The sequence below is a fragment of the Myiozetetes cayanensis genome, unplaced genomic scaffold (genome assembly GCF_022539395.1).
Source record: "Myiozetetes cayanensis isolate MyiCay16 unplaced genomic scaffold, myiCay2020 scf4, whole genome shotgun sequence".
Classification (NCBI taxonomy): Eukaryota; Metazoa; Chordata; class Aves; order Passeriformes; family Tyrannidae; genus Myiozetetes; species Myiozetetes cayanensis.
In genome coordinates this window covers 18206749-18227605 of record NW_026087631.1, presented here as the reverse complement: position 1 = coordinate 18227605, position 20857 = coordinate 18206749, and the positions used below count along the sequence as shown (strand labels likewise).

At 43.4% G+C, this 20857-nt stretch overlaps 2 protein-coding genes across 7 annotated transcripts in view; one reads left to right on the top strand and one right to left on the bottom strand.

Annotated features, from left to right (window-relative positions):
• The window catches only part of COMMD10 (COMM domain containing 10), a 172036-nt gene that overhangs the window by 146989 nt on the left and 4190 nt on the right, over window positions 1-20857 (top strand). Inside the window, exons 6-8 of one of the 2 annotated variants that reach the window (XR_007630505.1) lie at window positions 1026-2489; window positions 2678-2794; window positions 11141-11227. Coding sequence is in view for 1 of the 2 variants with exons in the window: in XM_050329014.1 (XP_050184971.1) it covers window positions 1026-1082 (57 nt within the window). In the remaining variant the exon portion in view is untranslated. Of the gene's footprint in view, window positions 1-1025; window positions 2553-2677; window positions 2795-11140; window positions 11228-20857 lie in introns of those variants that run through there. The other variant, XM_050329014.1, reaches the window with a different exon arrangement.
• The window catches only part of SEMA6A (semaphorin 6A), a 118718-nt gene continuing 113828 nt past the window's right edge, over window positions 15968-20857 (bottom strand). For all 5 annotated transcript variants that reach the window (XM_050328987.1, XM_050328989.1, XM_050328990.1 and 2 more), the window contains one exon: window positions 15968-20070. In XM_050328987.1, the coding sequence (XP_050184944.1) occupies window positions 18881-20070 (1190 nt within the window). In that variant the 3' untranslated portion in view covers window positions 15968-18880. The remainder of the gene's footprint in view (window positions 20071-20857) is intronic.

The following is a 20857-nucleotide window of genomic DNA, read 5'->3' as shown; positions in this document are numbered from 1 at the left end:
CCTTGTAGCTTGAGGTGTCTGATGTGCCTTCAACCCCTGGCCGAGGTGGCCACTCTGCACATTGTTGGCAAAGCACAGTGCTGGTTGGGCCCTGAGCACCAACAGTCCAGTCTCTCACAGCACCTGGGCAGTCACTGCAGGTGGTCACATGTTTTAGTCATTAATCACCAGCAGTTCAGTCTCTTCAAGGAAAGCAAAACACCAAAAAGCCAAAAAAAGCATATTTGGAGAAAAGAGAACAGAACAGGTGGGTAATGGAATTTTTGTGTAATCCAGAACAATGCAACACAATCATTCAAAAAGACCTAAGCAAACAAAGTCCTTTAATGTGAGAAAATTATAAGTATTTAGAAATTCAACTTGAATTATGCTGTTTTCAGTGAATCTGGAAAAGGAATCAGATAATATTTTAGATGTCTATAGGTTTTACTTATGAAAGGTAGAATGAACAACAGTCATGTTTATTGGTTTTTGTTTGGGGTTTTTTTTGTATGTGTGTTTTTTTGGTTTGGTTTGGGTTTTTTTGCACAGCTACAAGATGCTAATGGTAAGTGAAAATAGTGTTGATTTTAGAACCAGCAGGAACATTTTTGCTGCTCTGATAACTGATTCATTCAAGATGCACAACAAATGCCAAAAGAAAGGAATTTTTCATCAGGAAAATTCCTTTTGAGGGATCTGCAGTATTTATTCTTTTGACCATGATCACTCTTTGTACTCATGCATGTAACAAAAGAAAGTCATGAACACTTTTGCCTATGCTTTGACATGTGTCATTGCTTGTCCAACCCACAAAATGGTGTGTCAGAAGGATGCAGCTGTTCCACTCTGGGATCCTCTCTGCACTGTTTTCTGTGGACAACAATGTTTCTACGTGGTGGAAACAGAGGAAACTGGTGTTTGCATCACTGTCCCATTTATCACCTTGTGTTCTTGTGATGAAACAAGTCTAGGGTTCACGTATATCAATGAAGTCAGAAATGCCTTCTAAGAGGTGCCTTTTTTTTTTTTTTTTTTATTCCCAGCTGCAGGTTTTAGGAAGGGGGAATATGAATAACATCGCTCCTGTGGTTCTGAAATGACCTGGTGAACTCCTAGCCCCTTCAGCAGGCACTGCTTGGGATTGGAGCTCCAGCTTTCTGTTTTTTGAGGAGCCCTCCTGCCCAAGGCAGAAGGCTGAGTTTCTGCCTTATATTAAATGATCTGACACAATAGGCCTGTTTGGTTGAAGAAGCTTCAAATGTAAAGGTTTCCATAAATAAATAATAAAAAAAGAAAATGTCACCAACAACCCTCTTAATGGCAAAGGTAGCTGCTACTTGCAAATGAAGAATTGCTTTACAAGTTCCTGAAAACTACCATTGTACTTTAAAAAAACAACTTGATAAACTTCATTAAAACTGGTTTTCTGTTCAGTGCTACTGTTGAAAAGGCTCAGCCTGGGGGCAGGGTTAGGGACAGGGAAAGCAGGTTCTGCTCTTGACTTTGCTAATAATGGGATATAAAACCTGAACTAAGTCACTCCAGCTCTGTTTTGCCTTACACCTCCTTGGATTTTTGACCTTGGTGACTGCAGCTTTGATATAAACTACAGCATCTCAGCAGAGCTCTGCACATTTTGAGTATTGATCATTAAGTGATCTCAGCCTGGCCCCTGGTAAATCACAGACTGTTATGTTCTCTGGTGGCCTCCCTGTGCATCCTGCAGGTGAAGGAGGGTGTTAGCAGGACTGAGCCATCTCACACCCCAAAGGCCACATCCCAGAGCCACACAGCATACAGCTCAGGCTTTACATGACACAGAGCTGTTGGGACACTGCTGTGACATCCCTGGCAGCTGGACTGTGTCCTTCAACAAGGTCAAAACCCACCCCACTCCCTCTCCTGCATGCACTGACCATGACCATCACTGTGTTTTCCCACAGAGACATGGTTCCTACTGCCTCAAGGTGGGGTGCACACTGAGCCCATATGGCATGTGGGAGCCAGCCTTTCCCTGTATCCCACCTGGATTACCCAGCTGGGATGGTGGGTTCCTGCATACCTCAAAAATTACTGAGATGTGGCATCCAGCTCAGCTCCTTCAGCAGGCACAACTTGTCCTGCTTGCTGTTCCGTGCTGGGTGACCTGTACAGCACCTGCAGATTCTGCTGCTGAAGATTTTATGTCATCTTTTGGAACTCTAATTAAAACCAAACTAAATAATTTTGTCCCAAGACTCAATCCTATGAGAACCCTGCTATATCTAGCCCCATTATTAAGGGTGCTCTAGGATTTACCAGAGAGCTAGTTTGTAATTTATCTTCAGGAACAATTAATTAAATATTGTTTTGGAACCAAATCATCCATGCTTAGAATTTACTGGTATTTGAAAATCATAGACTCATAGAATGGTTTGGTTTGGAAGGACTTCAAAGATCACGTTGTTCCAAACCCCTGCCACTCTGGAGGACAAGATCTGCAGATGGAATCAGAACTCAGTCTCAAGGTAAGACCTCTTTTTATACTCTTATCACTCTCAGAAAGATATGCGAATATAAATACGTGGTCATATGAGTGGTCATATCAGGTCTCCAATGGTCAGAATGGTCTGTGCAGTGTTTGAAGGCCAACCAGCAGTCAGAAGTTCATTGCTTCTACCATTTTTTTGTTTTTTTGTTCTTGTTTTCTTTCCAGCTACTCCTTGGTATCTTGGTCTAAAATAAGAGACACTGAAGGCTTGAAAAATACTGATGTCAGCCCTACCAGGGACATTCAAGATACGAAATGTTGTTGGCTGTGTCTGTGGACAGGGTGAGTGAGGCAGCACAGCTGGCTGGTATGGCCAGTGGAGGCTGTATGGGACACACAGGGCAGTGGGGGGATGTGCAAGGTCTGGGGACATTCTCAGGGGCAACGGGAGCCTGCAGATGATGAGAGTGCAGTGTAGGAAGAGGAGCGTGAACTTTCCTTGCCTGTCTAATGCTTACAGAGTAATTAGGATCACATAAATGCCACTGCTGTTAACAGCCATGGTGACGACTGTTGTATCAGAAAAATTCCCCTGCCGTCTGTCTCCCAGGTGTTTGCACTTACATATCACTTCCCATTAAAATGGTCTGCAGCAAGTGCTAGGGGTGTCAGAGCTGGGTGATGCAACTGAATTAGTTTGAATAACTGAATAAGTTTTAGATCTTGGACTGACAGCTTGTTCATATACATCTTAAATGCACAGCAGCAGCATAATTTGCCTTACCCAGGTATGGCTATTCACAGTAGCACAGCAGGGCTCTTTGGGGCTGCTGCTTGCTTTTAACCTTGCTGCCCTCAGGAACCCTGCCTTGCAGGGGCACTTGCAAAGACACAGACTCGGTGTAATTGCATATAATCAACCTTCCTCTCTCCTTCCTCCCTTCCTCTGTCTTTCATTCTCTCTTCCCTTGCTCTTTTAGTTTTGTTTTGAGTTTTGCTCTTTTTTTTAATTTGAGAAACTCAAGTGGCCTGCAAAGTTTCTCAGGTACAGAGTGGTGTCAGGTCACCCAGGAAATGTGCTATTCCTTGCAGAAAGCAGCATATATTCTGATTCATTTTGATTCTGCCTCATCTTGCACAATGCAGGCAGGATTCTGAGAACGGGAAAGTTCCATAAAGGCCTTTTGTATAACTCATTCTGAAATCTGGCATCAGCAGATGAAACAAAGACCGAGCAAGCAGATTTTGAAGAAACATTTAATAATTTATGATGTACTTGGCACTTATATAGCACCTTTCATCCATGGTTCTTAAAAGACTTCAGAGATGTCAATAAATGATACAAACAGAATAATGTCTTATTATAATAAAGTGATTTTGCATGTCCATAAAGAGGAAGAAATTGCATTCCTAGAAAGATGAATTGTTTTATCTATAACCAAAAGTGAGTCTGTAAGAAAGTGTGACATAAAAGCAGAAATGTTTGTTTCTATCTCTTCCTTGTAAACTTTTTGAGGAAATACATAGCTTTAGGCAGAAGAATTATGTTATACTTTACCAAAAATACCTGCTTGACTGGCATGTATTATCTATGGTTCTTGTAAGGCCTCTTGCACTTGATGGATATTTGCCATCCTGCTCAACAGCATCCCAGCTGAAGGGGTTTTATCTCTGTATAAAGCAGCAACCTGAAGCCTCTGCTTAGGCTCATCTGCAAATATTTTTCTTTTACATGTGACCAGTAAAAAAGAAATTGTCTGTAAAGACTTTTTCCCTCAAATGCAAAACGTAACAGATGACCATGAAAATCAGAGCCACCATAACCTTGGTCTAGCCTGGAATTTTGTTTTGTTTTATAGAATATATTATTTCTCTCCATCATCTGAAGTATATATAGGCAAGTGTATGAGGCTTTGCAGTCAAAATTTCAAATAGGTTTTTGAACTTACAGACAGTTTCAGGTTTAATAAGGCAGAAAGCAACACAGAGGGAAGAAGTCTGAGGCTCTGAGCATGGTACTGTCCAGCAGTGTGCAATGCCCAGAGCGACTGGTCTCATTTGATGCTCCTGTATCCTATAGAAATGTCCTTTAACTGATGGTAGGTGCCCCAGAAATTCAAGTAGTGATGTGGTGGATGTAACTACGAAGGTGGGTTCAAAAAAGCTCAAAAAAATTCCACATGGCCTTCAGTGAGATTTTGTAATATTTTACTGTAAGCCTTTACCCTAAGTAGAGGATAATAAAACCACCTGACTCAGACTTGTGCATACTACTACTGCATATCAAATTAAATGAAAAGTAAGAAACTAAATTGAACTGTTCAGAAGGAAAATTCCTTAATGCACAAAGGTCTTCAAATTAGAATGTTTCACAAAGTACTTACCATTAAAAATATTGTTATTCACCAGCACTTACCACAGAGTGACATCTGAGATGTTATTCTGATAAGCTATTCTGAACAGTTGGGTTAACTGTGGTTTCTTGGAAAATGCATGGTTTTTAATTGCAGTAACATTACCTGTATTAATGGACATGGTAGGATGTGGGTAAAAGTGTACTTGCACTTAAGGCTGTCCAATATTTACCACTGCATGAAGTTGTTTGCTGCTGGTTATTATCATCCGGCTTTGTCCAGCAGGAATTCAGTGACCTCAGCCAGGTGGGCATTTTGAACCAATGGTGCTTTGGAAGTGCCAAGAGCAGTGGTCTGTGCAGCCACAGTGAGGCATCTTCTCCTTGCCCCATGTGAAAGCCTCTAACACCTTCTCATTTTGAAGTTCCAGAAGTGCTTTGCAACAGTGAAAGCTTTTGGAATGTAACGGGGGATTAGGGTGGTGTTAGCCCCAGTGAAAATTGTTTTTGCACTGCCTGAAACATTCACTTTGGGAGACATGTAAATATATGATCCGAGTAAGTTTTTTAACTCTAACAACAAATCTTCTTGATGCTCTTACATGCAGACAAGCAAGCTTACTATATATTTTACCATGCACCTTTGCATTTCACTTTGGCTTTCCTGGAAGTTTGCCTCTCTTTCTTTATGTGTTATTTGGCTCAATTCTTTTTTTGGTTACTGAAGCCCGCTTTTATTTTTCTTTTAAGCCCATAGGGTTTTAAAAAAGCACATAAAAATATACAAATACCTGATGGCAGGAAGCCAGGCTCTTCTCAGTGGTATGCAATGACAGAGCAAGCATCAGTGGGCACATACTGAAATACAGGAAATTCTGTTCAAACATAAGAAAAATCACTTTTTACTGTGGAGGCGATCTAATGCTGCAACAAGTTGCCAAGACAGGCTGTGCTCCTTGATCCATGGAGATATTTGAAACCCAAGTGGACATAGTCCTGGGCGGCCTGCTCTAGCTGACACTGCTTGAGCAGGGGGGTTGAATGGGATTGACATCTGCAGGTACCTTCCAGCCTCAGCTGTCCTCTGGCCTGTGATACATCTGGATTCTGTAATATGCAGACATATACATTAAAATTTATGAGTTCATTATGTGGTCGGGGGACCTGGTTTTGTCTCTGCCAGTCCACACTGCTGCCCAGAAAAGCTTGGCTAACCTGTGTTGGGGGATGTTACGGATCTCCAGCACTTCCTCTCTGGCACAGCCATGGTCACAGCAGGGAGCAAAAACATCCTGAGACAAGAGGAAGGAGGAAAAGGATGTGGTCCAGCTCCAAGCTGCTGGGATTGAAGACCTTCCAGGCCTCCTTGGCAGAGCTGCTGGTCGGAGATGGCAAGCAGCCTCCTCCCCTGCCCCAGTGCCGAGGGGCACACACACGACAGGAAAAGAAAGCAGGAAAAGAAAGGCACGGCCATGTGCATCCTCCTGGTCCTGCTGACCACTTCAGGGAGCCGCTTCATCTGCTGAGCCTTCCTGCTGCTGTCTTGCCAGGAGCACAGAACAGTCCTGGGAAAGGGACAGCAGCCGAAATAGCTGTAAGTGGCACTGGCAGTAGCTTCCACTTAAAATAAAACACATACAAACTCTCCATAAATAAACAGAAAGGCCAAGTGAAGAACATCAAGCTCCTTTGGCAGCAGCAGTGACTGATTAGAGAGGTGTCTCACCGAAGCCTAATTACAATCTAGTGTTTAATTGCTTCTGACCAGCATCAGCCCCTTGGGCAGGAGGCAGCTGGCTGCCTGCAGTCCTCATTCCCTGGAGGAATAGGGGAAAAAACTTACCTGGCTCTATGGGTCGTTTGTCTTTGGCACAATTTGGAAACAAATCACTCATCATTCTTATTGCTCGGAATGTTACACTTTCTTTTTTCCTTTAAGTGAAGTAACTTCTAATTAGCTTCATGTCTCTTAAATTACTTAAATTCTAGTCTCATAAGGTTATTTCTTGTGTGGGAGGCCCATCTACCCCTACCCTACTTATGGAAGAGCCTGCAACTCCCCCAACCCCTGACATTGCTTCCTCCTGTGACCGTGACCATCACACTTCGTTAATACAGGGGAGGTGAGGTCTCTGAGACTCCTGGGCACTTTGCTGTGCCTCATCCCAGGGGCAGACCTGCTCCTTGGGGAGAGAGCCCCCTCCTTGCATCCACCTCCCCTGGGCTACAGCACTGGGGCAGCTTCACAAATCCCCACTGCTGTGAACAAGTTGCGAATTACTGTACCAAGACCTGAATACTAGTAGTTATTTCGTTGTATAATATAAAGAGGAGTATTCCTTTTTAATAGATACAAACTATATTTGATGTAAGTATAATATATTGCAATATATCTTAGAGATCATTTATGTAAATCATATATTGATATCTGTATAATTGTGTATTATATATGTGTGTGTTTGTGTACGTGTAAAGTTGAAGTTTCATGATCAATTTGTTGCAGGACAGTTTCTGAAAGCAGAAATTCCATGATACTGGAGGCATGCCACTTGCCTGTCTGTCCCTTGGCAGCTGGCTGTGCCGTGAGCACCCAGGCAGTGCCAAGGGCAGGTGGGAGCTGTGCAGCATACGGGGCTGGTGTGAACTGCTGGTTCAGCTGGGGCACAGCCCGTCACCCACAGGTGGAACACACCTCGCCAGAGAAGGCATTGAGGTGCTCTGCAGACATGCCATGGCCCTTGCCCCCTGGGGCAGCACTTTGCTTTTTCCCTGTCATTGCACCAGCAGCTTCCCTTTTTATTCTTCCACCCTATGGGAAGGTTCAGTTTTGTTCCTGGCTCTTTTTTGCTTGAAACAGGAGTACCTGTGTGCCTGCCCTATTTGGAATTTTTTGATAAAAGAGAATTCTTTTCTATTCAAACCCTTTTCCTTTTTTAATCTGTTTCTGCCACCAAACTCTGCGGGCTTCTGGAGTTGTACTTTTCCTCAAACCTACCAGTTAACTGTGCAATTCAGAGGAGAATGTGCATGACAGTGACCTGGGAACTTGTGACTGCCCTTGTCCTTACTGCAGATTTGCAGGTAGCCTGGTACAAAATGGCTTCAGTCCTCACTTTCCCTGCTCATAAAATGGGTCATCCAGCCTATTCTCCTGTATCAAAGTAGTCCCAGTAGGGCAGGTGGCAAGATAAGAGGGAAAAGGGAGAGAAGAGAAAGATTTAAAAAGGAACACAAACCCATTTTGAGATACACGGAGGTTCCCTGCAATCTCCAAATCAGGTTGAATTACCTGTGGATGCACACAGACTTCTGGGCTGGAAGGGAGCAAGAGCCACTTTTGTGCAACCACTGCAGAGAACTGGGAGCATCCTTGCCACTGTTTTGTCCTTGCAATCTATACCCCTTCTTGCAGCACTCACAGCACCTGTGTTTTGCAGTGCCAGCCACAGGGAACAGCAGTGAGCCTCAGGAGTTCTCCGTTCCATAAACATGCCAAATCCATTTAAAGTGCTGTGTGGATGGTTAGTGTGAATGGGACAGATTTTAATTTCAATTTTTAAAGTAATGGGGAAAGGCCACATACATCTTTATCTAGGTCAGGGGAGAGTTTGTCCTTTCTCTTATGTGAGGTAGTCACAGAATCCAAAGATGGCAAATTGTTTTTATTGCTTTTAGACCAACTCTGAGTAAAGTTATTCCCAGCATTATAACAACTAGTAGTTCAATCTTCAGGTAGACTTGCTTTTTCTACTTTCATTAAAAAAATTTGATGAACAAAAAACCCTACTGAGTTGCATTGGTTATACAAATGGCATGTTCATTTAAAAGCAAATACTCTGGAGACTATTTAGTTTTCTGTCTGTCAGACTAATGCAGTTTGTATTCTGTGTATCAGATAAGATCTTATATCATCTGTGATTATGGGTGAGACTGGACAGTCTAAATAACCTATGTGTTGAGCTGTTTATGCTGGGAGACAGATGCAAAACCCTGGCATTGCAGGCTGTCCAACTCATGACTCTTCCATTTCAGAAAGCTCCTGCTGAAAGTCAGGTTTCCCTGCATTGACTAATACTTGATATAACTTGTGTGTTTGTCTGTATAGGGGTTTTAAACTCTAAATGCAGGCATACTACAATTAGGAGATATTTAAAAATACAAATTACACTAAAGGAGAGCTATTGAATGTAGGTGTGAATTATTTAAATCTTCAGTAACTGGGCGCTCTGAATAAAGTGTTTAGGACAGTGAGGAAGTGGGATGCATTTCTACTCAGAAAGTGTTTACATAAACGTAATGCATCAAACATGGGCTTAATTACTTGCTAATTTTAAAGATGAAATTTCAGTTAAATGCATTTTAATCCTGTTAGTACAGCAGAGCCAGTGCAGCAGAGGATGAACAAAATAGTGTTACAGGCTGCAACAGCCAAGCCCTATTCCTTTATCCTTGGTGCTGCCATCATGCCCATGAGGACAGCTCCTGGGTGCCACACAGAGTGACCAATATGTTCACAGAGTTAGTGGGACATGAACAAGTAGAGTGGAAGCAAGTCCCGAGTCTGTAATTTACCTTCATCGGCACGGAACTGCCTTATGCGTGTTCAGCTTTGTCACGTAACTCCTTTGGGTTTACTGGCTTGGAAGAGAGTTGTTTTAATGGAGGATGAATGGCTGTCTGCCCTAGGTTAGTTTGGAAGAAGCTCAGCACCATTCTTAATGTAGTTGACATGTTTTCTTCAGGAGGCACCCTGTGGCCCTGCCCAGAAAAGCAGTCATTCTGGCCCAGTTTTAAAACAGGGAGCTCAGTGGATGAAATTGTGCTTTAAGTTAAGGATTTCTCTAGGTCAGCAAAGGTGTTGCCAGCAAGAATGTACTCCAGGTCTTCCAGAGTGCACATCTGGATCCAAACACCACTTTCTCCATTACCTGACAAATTCAGTAGTTCCCCAAGGCTCACATTTCTGCACTGACAGTAAACATCAGCCCTTATCTCGCCTGCTGCTTGGACTATGCTGTGCTTATAAAGATGAGTTACTCTCTCAGGACTTTGTTCTTTGACTTTTTCCCCATTTGCCAGTTACCTTCAGCATAGAAATGCTCCAGGAACGTTTCCCAGGACCAGATCCAGACACACCACCATGCACACTTCAGCTTGCCACTGTCCCTGAGTCTGCTCAAGGCACAGAGGGCCATCTGCTGCAATAAAGTTGTAAAATTTAGCAACTGGGGTGGGGAGGCAGCACTAGGAATCAGTGCAACAGGTGTGTGTTTCCCAAAGAGATGGTCTGGTTAACTTGGGGAAGTTTGCTGGCTGAGATTGCCAGAGACAGCCAGTGCTGCCTCTGTCATCTGTGAACGACATTTTGCTTAAATTGAGTGCAGCTATTTTTGAAATATCTGCTTGCCCTTTCTCCAAACCAGGCAAAGGGAGTCATAGCACCTAATTCATATCCCCAACCCTGTTCAAAGCTTTTATCCAGTGATGGTCTCTTGCAAAGTAATTTCTTGTAAAATAACCTGCAAGAAATGAGGCACGTCTTTGCCACTCACCATGCTGGGGTTTGGGCTCTGTCAGTCGGGCTCTGCTGCCTTGTATGCAGTCCTAGTGCATCTGCACTTGGGCCAGCATGCTCTTGTGATTGGACATGCTGCTGGGAAGACTTGCATGGATCTGAGTGCCCAGGATGCAGCTGGGAGGATGACACACACCTTACAACACTGCATAGGGTCATGTATGGTCTAGCTAGGGACTTCAGCATACTGAGGTCTTGAGAATAGTGACGTCTGGGGAAAAGGGTTTTATATATCAATATTTCTGCAGTCTTAAATATGTGTAGGAAGTGCACCTAATGCTGTCACTATTATTGTCTATGAGACTAGTAAGACTAATGAAAGGGCATGCAGTTAGGTAAACTCAGACATAGTTACCTCTTGCTAGGATAAACAGCTGAATAGTCCCAGTTGAGAATTTTGCATTTTTGGGGACACGCTGCTTGCACATGGGGAAGGGCAAAGTGCTTGTCTCAAATGGGCAGATTATTAGCCTTTAATTAAAAGGAGGATCTGGACATGTGTCTGATCTTCCTGTACCACATGTCCAGGTCTCTGATTAGCATTGCAGGCTGTTTATTTCTGCTTTAATAGTACCAGTTTATATTGTCTAATATAGGCTACATACACATAAGAAAACACACTGGGTGTACACTGCGGACTGTCTGAAACCAGAAATTTGCCTCTGAGCATTTTCAGTCATTGTTTTTTCCTTACTGTCAAACCACAGTGCTACATATGAAAAGACTTGGTTTCTATCAACATTTTTTCTTTTCTGTTTAGAGATTGGATTATAGAAGAGGAAAATTTCCCTCAGAGTGTGGGTTGCTGTGGGACAGGCTTATTCTGTTCCTGTGATACCATCAAAAGGTAAAATTGGTCAGCGATACCATACACCACACCAAGAAAAAAAAAAAAAAGAGGGTCAGGAGAAACACACACTGGCACACACAAGTCCTTGAACTTGCACTAAGGGATATCATGTTACATTTGCAGTGTTTCCTAGGAAACCATTTTAGTGTAAAAGGAACTCTTTGTCTCCTGCTCTTTGTTAAATTGTTTGAACCACCATACCTCATAAAGAGGTTGTTTCACAGACAATTTATGCAGCATTTAATAAATGCTCAATCTGTAGTTTGCTGCACCATCAGAAGCAATATCTTTATCAGCAGTCTGAATACTTTGGATTGTATTTGCTGAGAATTGATAAGTTTATGTCATAATTTCCAAAAGTCAGAGAATATTCTAGTTTTCTATTTTTTTCTTCTGACATGGAATCTCTTTTCTCTACCAGCAAGGCAGTATAGAAAGAGAAGAAAAAAATACAACACTAAAAAAAACCCAAAGGGCTTTTTTTGCTTTGTGAAGCTCTTGGAAATTGCTTTGGGAAGCTCTTATCAGCACCTTTTTACCAGCATGTTGGCTGAAGCAAAAGTACATTTTGCTTTGTTTCCCTTTGAACACAGAAGAGGTGGAACAGGATTTCCGCAATCATTGCTGTGACTCCCTGGTGTGGCGGTGCCCACGTGCTTGTGTGTGCGACCTGCCCAAATCCAGAAGGCTGGAAAAAAGGACTCATGTGTGCTGAACTACCTGTAGCTTTCACTCCTGCAGGCTGAGTCCCTTGGCTGTGCAAGGTGCTTCCCTAAAACAGAGCAGTTTCCCAGCTGATGCTTGTAGGGGCTTTTTCTGTGCAGCCTGATTGCTCTGGAGGGTGCATCCATCTCAGTCCTGCTCTGCAGACAGGGGTAGAAGTCCTGAATATTAGGGCAGGGCTTGCAGGCCAGAGAAAGATATGGGTTTCCACTGAGCTCTTTGTCAGTTCTTTTTTGTTATTTATCATCTTCCTTTAAATGCAGCATGCGATGTCTGCTATTTCATTTTATTTAAGGAGGATGAATGTGAGGGCTCACAGGGCCTCCACTGCTGCCAGCAGGCTGTCCTGTGCTTCCTCTGCACTTTGCGTGAAGAGCTGACCTAATGAGTTTTGTTCCCTCCTGTAGTCCCTGTCATTTGCAGTTGCTATAATTTCCTGTCATAGCTACTTTTTTCCTCCCCCACCTCCTTGTGATATTACAAGATTCATCTGTAAGGCTGATGTGCTCTGACTGCAGCATGGTAGATTTGTCTTTGTCTTAATATATTATTTACGATGCTATTATTCCTTTCAGTGGACTGCCAGCCACACTCTGCATACAGTTGCTGGTCTTCCAAATGCATCATAGCCAGCAAAGGAAAACACTGATCTAATTGAATTAACAGTGGTTCTGTTAGCCTTAATAGAGTTTGTCATGGAACACTAAGCAGATTTGACAATGATCTTGGTTAGTCATATTTTTGTCCCTACTCCTAGACATGGTAACTGTTAGCCAGACCAGTGGAGAGGATAATTCTCCTTTGCTGATCAGTAATTGTGCTTACCTAGACATGTGGCAATCACTTAGGACTGATGGCTGAAATAAGCCAGGGACTTGAATAGCAGAAAGTTTTATATCCTGACAATAAACTTGGCTAATTAAAACAAGATGCAGATGGTACTGCCACCTAGCAATTTTCACCTCACTTACTCTGACTCCAATTATAGCCTTTCCCTACTGACTTACACTGTTTAAATTACAGTCAGGGGATAGATGACTATTTACCTATTTCTATTCATACAAAGAAGTCTCTAACACATCATTGTTCTCCTGAACAAGGCATGTGAAGATGGACTTAGTACTCATTCTGAAAAGTACCTCCACTCTTTAAAAGAAAGGAAAAAAAGTAATAAAAAGACTACTTAGAGACTCATTAGCAGACACATGCACCAGCAGGAAGCATATGAATATTACACACACAACGTGTCTTTCTAACACTTGTTCATTGGAGCAGGTGCCATACTTCTGGGAAATTAACTTTAATTGGATAAATAAAAAACTGGCTTTAACTAAGCCAGTCCAGCCCACTTTCTTAGCTTATTATTTTCTTTAGACTCTCTGAAATGCTTGGTGTTAATCCCTTGGGTGACTTTCACTACTTCTTCTCAGGGTAAAATACGTTTAAAAGGAGAGGTAAGACAATCAGCCATCAAGAATGGATTAGGTTTGCTTGATCCTTCCCAGTGCAGTGGGGTGGATAAGACTGCCACTTGGGGTCCTGAACATTGCTTTAAACAAGCTTTATCAGGGAGCAAGAATCCATACCCAGCCCTGGAGAGAACAGAGAGTAATCCTGTGAATTCCATGGCAGAAGAACGATATGGAATTGCATCCCAGAAATTACTCTGGCCATCACTGTGTTGCTCTTAGTGTCGGTGCATTACTGTTATGGCACTTCATTCTGGCACCCCCTTTCAGATAAAACTAGCCCTGTGTACTGCCATCCTCCAGACAGTAAAATGCACTGAACTGTCCACGTTTTTCCTGATTGCTTAATTGTTTTTCACATGAGAAGCTTTTTCAGGCGCAAAACATTACCTGCTGTAGAAGCTACAGTGGGGAAGGATTTGCAGTTATCTTTGAAATTATACTCTTGGGCAGTTTGAAAACATATGTGTCTGTTGGAGGGAGAGGGGAGGAACAGGGCGGTGAACCAGGATTTATTTACAGAGGCCTATTGTTTTGAGTCATTCAGCTGGGTTCCATTTTGTGTAAAAACATGTATGCAAATTAATGCTGATTGGAAAGGAAATTCCATGTATCGTTGATGACATGCTAAATGAGGTCACCATGAGTACCATTAATATGATGAACAAGATGACACTAACTTGACAGAACTGCTCGAAGCGTCTTGCTTTCTCTTGGGTTTCTTGTTTGCTCTGTTCAGCCCCAGGGAGCTTCTTCAGTGTGGCTTCTTCCCTGTAGGGGACAGATCTCATGATTCAAATAGACAGCATGTTGCTCAGTGGTCTCCTCCCCTGTCAAAAGCCACCATACTGCAGGCTGAGGGCACTGCCTCTTTTGGGGTGGGGAGCTGTGGGTGCTCAGTGGAAGAACTATTCCTTAGCAGCGTGCTGCTGTGGGTGCCTGTGCTCTGCTTGGCTGCTAAGACCCCACCAGGGCAGTGGTTCCTTCAGTTCCTCTCCTGGTCACTCCTGTACAGTGGAAGGTAAGACAGGTCTCTGCTAGAACTGTTGTTCATGCCATCTCAGAAGTGTACCTTCGGGGTGGTGTTGTGAGGGAATAATGCTTTAAGGGCTAGGTTCACACCTTCCCTTTGGCAGCAGGTTTTGGACACATAAGCAGAGGAGTTATCCCAAATGGCTTGTGCATCAGAGCACCTTCTTGCCCTCTCCTTTAAATGGACCCATGCCCATGCTTTAAATGGACCTTCTGTTTCCAGGCAAAAGACGGAGCAGCTATGCAAAAGGAGTCATCCAGACCACTACTGGAGGCACTCCTTGGCCTGTCCCCCAGGCAGTAGCTTGCAATTGTTTATAGAGGAATATTTATATTAATGTTAAAATAGAGGTATATTAATCTTTGAATAGCTTCTGCAGGTGTTGCTCATACAAAGCATTTCAAACATTCATAGACCAAGGATTGGCTGCAGGACTGAAAATGATACAGGTCCCTAAGCACCCAGAGAGCTCTCACTTTCCTGTTTACTGCAGCTCTGTGAGCATGGAGCATGGAGCACTGTGTGACTGTAGAGTGCTCTCAGTCCCCAGACCAGCAGGTCCCTTATCATTACTTGGGGCACACCCCAGTCCTGGCAGACATCCTCCCTGCATCCACACCACGTATCTGCATGCTAGTGTGCCCAGCTTGAAGGGAACCTGCACTGAGAAAGAAACAGGTAAGTATGTGGGCAAAGCACTGAAAAATGGTATTTGTAATGCTCTGCATTTGCATGCCACATATGTGGCACATAAGAGGAAGGCTTTAGATCCAGAGGAAGGTGTACTGGCAGGGCAGAAAAGCCCAAACAAGGTCTGAGAAAGGGTAAATTACTGGATTAGATCCCTTGTTTCTAAGGAATCACACTGTCACATTGCCTATTCTCACAAAACAAACCCACTAAGTCCAGTAACAAACATAACCAAGTGTTTATCTGTACTGTTGGTAATGGTCATGCATAAGTGATCCCCATTTACACACAATAAATGTGGAAAATGCAGCTAAGTTTTAGTGACTCCCAGGACTAGGGAGATTTTACACTCTTTTGTTGTTATCTGTTTACTACTATTTTCTTGCAGAATTAGTTTCAGCATCATCCTTTAAATCAGGCCTATGAAGCACAACAGATTTATGCAGCTAAAAGAAAATACAGGTTCCTCCGTTATTAATATGTAACGTCTGGAGATGAAGTCACATCTGTATGATGATCTATTTTGGTGGACCACGTGTGCTTAAATCCTAGGCTTGATCTTTCAAACTGTTAAGTCTGCCATAAATATTTGACAATGAACAAGCTTATAAAAAGAAAATGCAAAATATGAATAGAAGGAGAGCAAACGTGTGATTCACTTTTAATTATCAGCACCACTACATTCAAGTTCATCTTCTTTAAGAGGCAGAAAGTAACAAATTTCTTTCTCACTATAACCTAAATGATCAGCATTGCATTTGTTTGTATTTTTAAAGGAAAAGGATAAGTCATCGTAGAAACAACAGAAGCAGGAAACAAGAAACAAAGTAGAACAGTCTGGTTTTATTACCATATGTAATCAAGAGTTTTTATTTCCCATTTCTCCTCCTTTTTGTTTTTCTTTCTTGCCTTTTTTTTTTTTACAACCGACATTAAGTTGTGAATCATATGTTAGGGGGAAGTGGAAATGAAGGGAAACTGGTGACATCACAATACTTTACAACTTTACAACAAATGAGAGTCTGAATTTGTTGCATCTACCAGTGTATAGCAAGGGTGGAAAGCAAAGGCACACATAGGTTCATGAACCCCTCGAAACAGAGGGTGGGAGGGAACCGGGGGTGGGAGAGGATGAAAACAGAAGACCCACTGAGTACGAAATGCACGTTTCAAGGTCAACCCAGTAACTGTGGTGTACACTGCGAAGGCAGATCGCTGCACAAGCTGTTGCCGTGATTATTCATGTCTACATTTTGGGAGAACGCTTTGAGGGATAATATCAAGGGAACCTGCGTGTTTGGTGCTTCAGGGGTTTGGAGCTTGGTAAAAAGGTTGTGAGTTGGTTCTTTTAAAAAAAAATTACCTTGCTACCTACTGTTTTCAAAGGGTTTTCTGTTTGTTTTTATTAAAACAACAACATTGCTTTGGATACAGATCTATCTACTCCAGTCTGCATAGTTCACTACGGGTGAACAAAACTGTTTCAAAAAAGAAGCCATGATGAAATGAAAGAACATGCAAACACCCTTGTTACACACTTTGGTGTAGACTATCCAGACTTTATATATACCATCTATAAACTAAGGGACTTAAAATCGGTCTTTTCAATCATTCAGAAACAAAACCAAAACCCTGAAAAACAAATGGAAGTATAAAATTTTAAAAAACAAACTGAAACAGAAACAACCACCTTACTCGAACATACTGTTCAGTAGATATATATATATATATATATAAAAAGCTTAGAAGCGATCCCCATCATTTTTCTACAGTATGTTGACACAGTTATTGTAACAGATTAAAAACACAACTATGTTTTTGCATAAACTGAAAGACTGGAAAGGAACTTACAAACCTGCGCGCGCACACACACGCACACACCTGGGCGCGCACACACTCCCACACTAGCTACATGCACAGTCACACAAAAGAAACAAAGGAAAAAAACACCGCGTTTTTCCCCAAAGAAGTATATGCAGCATCCTTCTGGAGCAGCAGGTAGCTACAGCAGGAGCCTGCCTGCCTGTCCTAGCTCCATGGGCCCTGCAGGCAGCAGGATGTGCGGCTGGGCTTTCGGCAGGGCTTGGCCCCTCTCACCGGTGCTCGTCCCCGGCCAGGGGACATACCAGCTCCGTGGACATCACTAGTCATTTCCCTGCTGCCCAGTGAGAATGATCTCCATGCTGTAAAAGGGGAGCGGGAGATGGGGGAAGGCAGAACCCCCAGCATGGTGCATTGGGAGCATCACCACTTGTGGGTGGTTTTGAGAGAGAACTTGGCACAGCTAGAAAGTCAAATTGAAGTGGAGGGTATGGTGCTGGCCTAGTTGCTTTAGGGATGTGGGGTTATGACAATAACCACCACGTTCTTCTTTCAATGTCTTACTCCAGTTTTTGAAGGGGCTTGGTGGAGGAGGAAGGATCAATAAATATTTGCATTACTCAAAGGGGAAAAAGAAAAAGGTTTTACATACTACAGCTCACAAATATACACAACTGAGGGTGTAAGGCACAAATTTACATGTGGAAGAAAACAGGCTATTCACAGATATATTCCCACGAAAAACCCGTGTGATAAGACCATAATTTATGCATGGTAACAGCCGGCATATTAGCTAGTTCACACTGTTTGAGGATTTTGTTTGCCGTCTCACATGCAAGGTGAAATGAGATGGCACATCACAAGCTGGTGCCTTCACAGAAAATATTAGCTACTGACAAAGCCATGTTGATAGCAATGGTGCACAGATGTGCAGCTTTTAAGTTTCTCTTGCAGTTGCTTTAGAAGTTATGAACTCGCAGTATTTGTTGCTGTCTTAGGTCAGAGGCCCAGCCAGCTAATTAGCTGAGAGACTTAAATAGATATCCCCTTTTTTTTTCAGCTAACCAGGCAGTCCAGGCACAAAGTTCAGAATTCCAGCTCCAACTTATCTAACTCAGTGAATTTCTTGTAAAAATAAAAGAGTTCTAATTACTCCAGTTAACGAGATTCACGTTAAATAGGTGTAACTTTCAAGGTACTTCTCTGAAAAGCTGCTCACAGGATGATATGATGGTCAGTTCTTTAGGAAAAACAAAATTTGAACAATAAATAAGAGGAGTTACTTGTGTTAACAGTCAAGTGTTATTTATTAAAAGAGAAGGATAGCGGAAATCTATGACATAGATGACATAGTTTGCCCAAGCCGGCATTTAACTGCTGTGACCAAATGGCTGTAACACTGATGGGCATCATTTCACAGTACCTGCAAGTAGTAAACTTCTGCCATTGTTAAGTCAGAGTTAGCTTTATCAATTGATTTTTTTTTCCTTTTCTTTTTCTTCTTTTTTTTTTTTTTTTTTTTTCATTTGTTTGTTTTTTACATTTGTTTTGCTTTTCAGAGCACTCTTTCTCAGTTCAGGAATGCACTGTGCAGTTGGGGCCAGGGGGTGAAATGTCACAGTCATCTTTCACCTGTGTGCTTTTGGCTCAATGTTTGTGATGGAGGGTTAGTCTTTTGAGCAAAGAACTGGCAGGTCGTGGGGGTGAGTCCTGCAACTGAAACCTTCAACCATGGGTCATATGGCTCGGGTTTAAAAAAATATTCCACTTTTCCCAGAGAGCAGAAATCCAACACATCTTCAGCTTGCAACCACCATCTCCTCAGAGGAGCGAGTGATAACAGTTGCAGAACACTGCTTTCAAGGGCAACTTCTGCTTAATTGCCGTCCTTGCCCCGCTCCCCCCCCACTCTGATTATGTACACGCATCGTTCGGCTTCATGGACGTGGAAAGAGGAGCAAAGGAAGGTTTGGGAGGTACATCTGGCTTTAGCGAGGGCGTGCGTTTCAAACCTGACCTCGTCAGCGAGTTGTAGGTGGTGAGACTTGGCTGCCGAGATACAGTCACAGCCTGTGCCTGAGCAGCGTGGACTTGTATTGAGTCCACTCGCTGCGGGGCTGGTGGTGGGTTGTCACCCCGGCCAAAGCTCTGATTGCGGGAGAGGTGGGACGAGTTGGAGGAGTTAGTGTTGTTTCTTTTGAGAGTTGATGCCTGGTGACTTCTTGTGAGCGAGTTTGTAGGGTAGCTTCTCTTGTAGTCCACGTTGTAAGCAGAAGAGTGCATCTCCAGCCGCTTGCTCAGGCCACTCTGTGACAGCGAGGCCCCGGGGGGCCCCAGGGAAGCTTCCCGCTGGGGTACTTTTGGTGGCATGCTGTCAAGATTTTCCACCAAGTTAACCCCATGGCTGGGGCTTTTGCTACTGAGGTGGTCCTTGATAGTTTTGTACTCAAGGGTGGCATTCTGGTCCTCCACAGACATCTGAGCCCCATCGCTCATTTTTGGCTGGTCAACATACTCATGCTGGTAGCCTTGCTGGGCTATGGGCAGGACCACAACACTGGGGATGTGGCTGGGAGAAGCCCTGAGTGGCAGGTCAGTTGGGATCACTGGTGAGGCCATCGGGGGCATATCTTTTGTGCAGGCATTGATGAGGTTCTGGTTTCTCTCCCATTCCCTGCTGCCTCGGCTGGGCTTTCTCTTCTGTTGCAGGGTTGGGGTGGACTCAGGGGTTGGCAGGGCAGCCAGGTCCAGATGGTGCTGGTCAGCTTTGATTAGCATCTTGGCAGTGCTGCCTGGGGTAGCCATCTTGCCATTGTGCATCAGAGGTGTGAGGATAGCTTCAGGCTTTGGCTCCTTGGACTGAGCATCCCCAAAGAGGCCACTGAGCTTGGTAACGCTGCTCATGGAGCCACGACGGGAGTGGGTCAGCTCCTTCTCCTTCCTCTGCACGACAGCCATGTCTCTGCGGCGATGGTCGCAGATGCAGTACACTATGATCCCCGAAAACACGGCCCCCATGACAAAAGCAAGAATAACAGCAATTGCCAACAGGGTGACTGGCACCAGCTGATCATGACCCTTCAGGTAACTCTCTCGAATCACTCCTGCAATAAACAGCATACAGTGGTTAAACAAATTAAGGACAAAGGAGGAGCAGGGAGGTGGGGGAAGCTACTTATCATTAACATTAACATTTAAAGGCATGCCTCTGGGAGGTTGGTTTTTGTTTTGCAAGGTGATTTTGTTTATCAGGTTGACCAAATTTGGAGACATACTGTACCTGCCAGCTACATCTTGCATATGCAGCCTTGAGCTTTCAGTACAGCTTTCAGATCTGGAGCTGGAGACTTCAAATTTCGGGAAGGGAGAGGGCAAGTGCAATTGGTTTGAAATCCTGGCCCTGGGCAGCTCACACTAACTTCAGCAGATCAGAGCTATTAGCTCTGCTCCTCTAAGATACTGCTCACTCCTCACCTCCCTCTTTTTCTAATATCTCCTTGTCCAATACCATCTTACTTTTACTATGGTAAGCCATTCACACTGAAAAGCCTCTAAGAGGAGGAGAGGAGACTGAATATCTGCAAATACCAGAGAGGTACACCCCACACTGTTTAAGGCTTCATTCTCTGCTCTTCCTTCTGTTATATTTGTCATGTGTTTTTAAAGTCAGTGTCACATGCCTGAGCTTCAGGAGGATGCTTAATAACTATGAAGGATAGAGCACAGTGTTGAAATTTATTGAGCCTGCCTGATGACTGTCCTTGCTATTTTAATTTTAAAAGCTCTGTCCTTTCTGAACACATGAATAGGTTGACCTCTGTGCTGAAGCCTATGCTTTCTCATCTGATTGCCTCATCTTGTGGTCCTGTGCTGTGGTCAGAGGTCATTGTC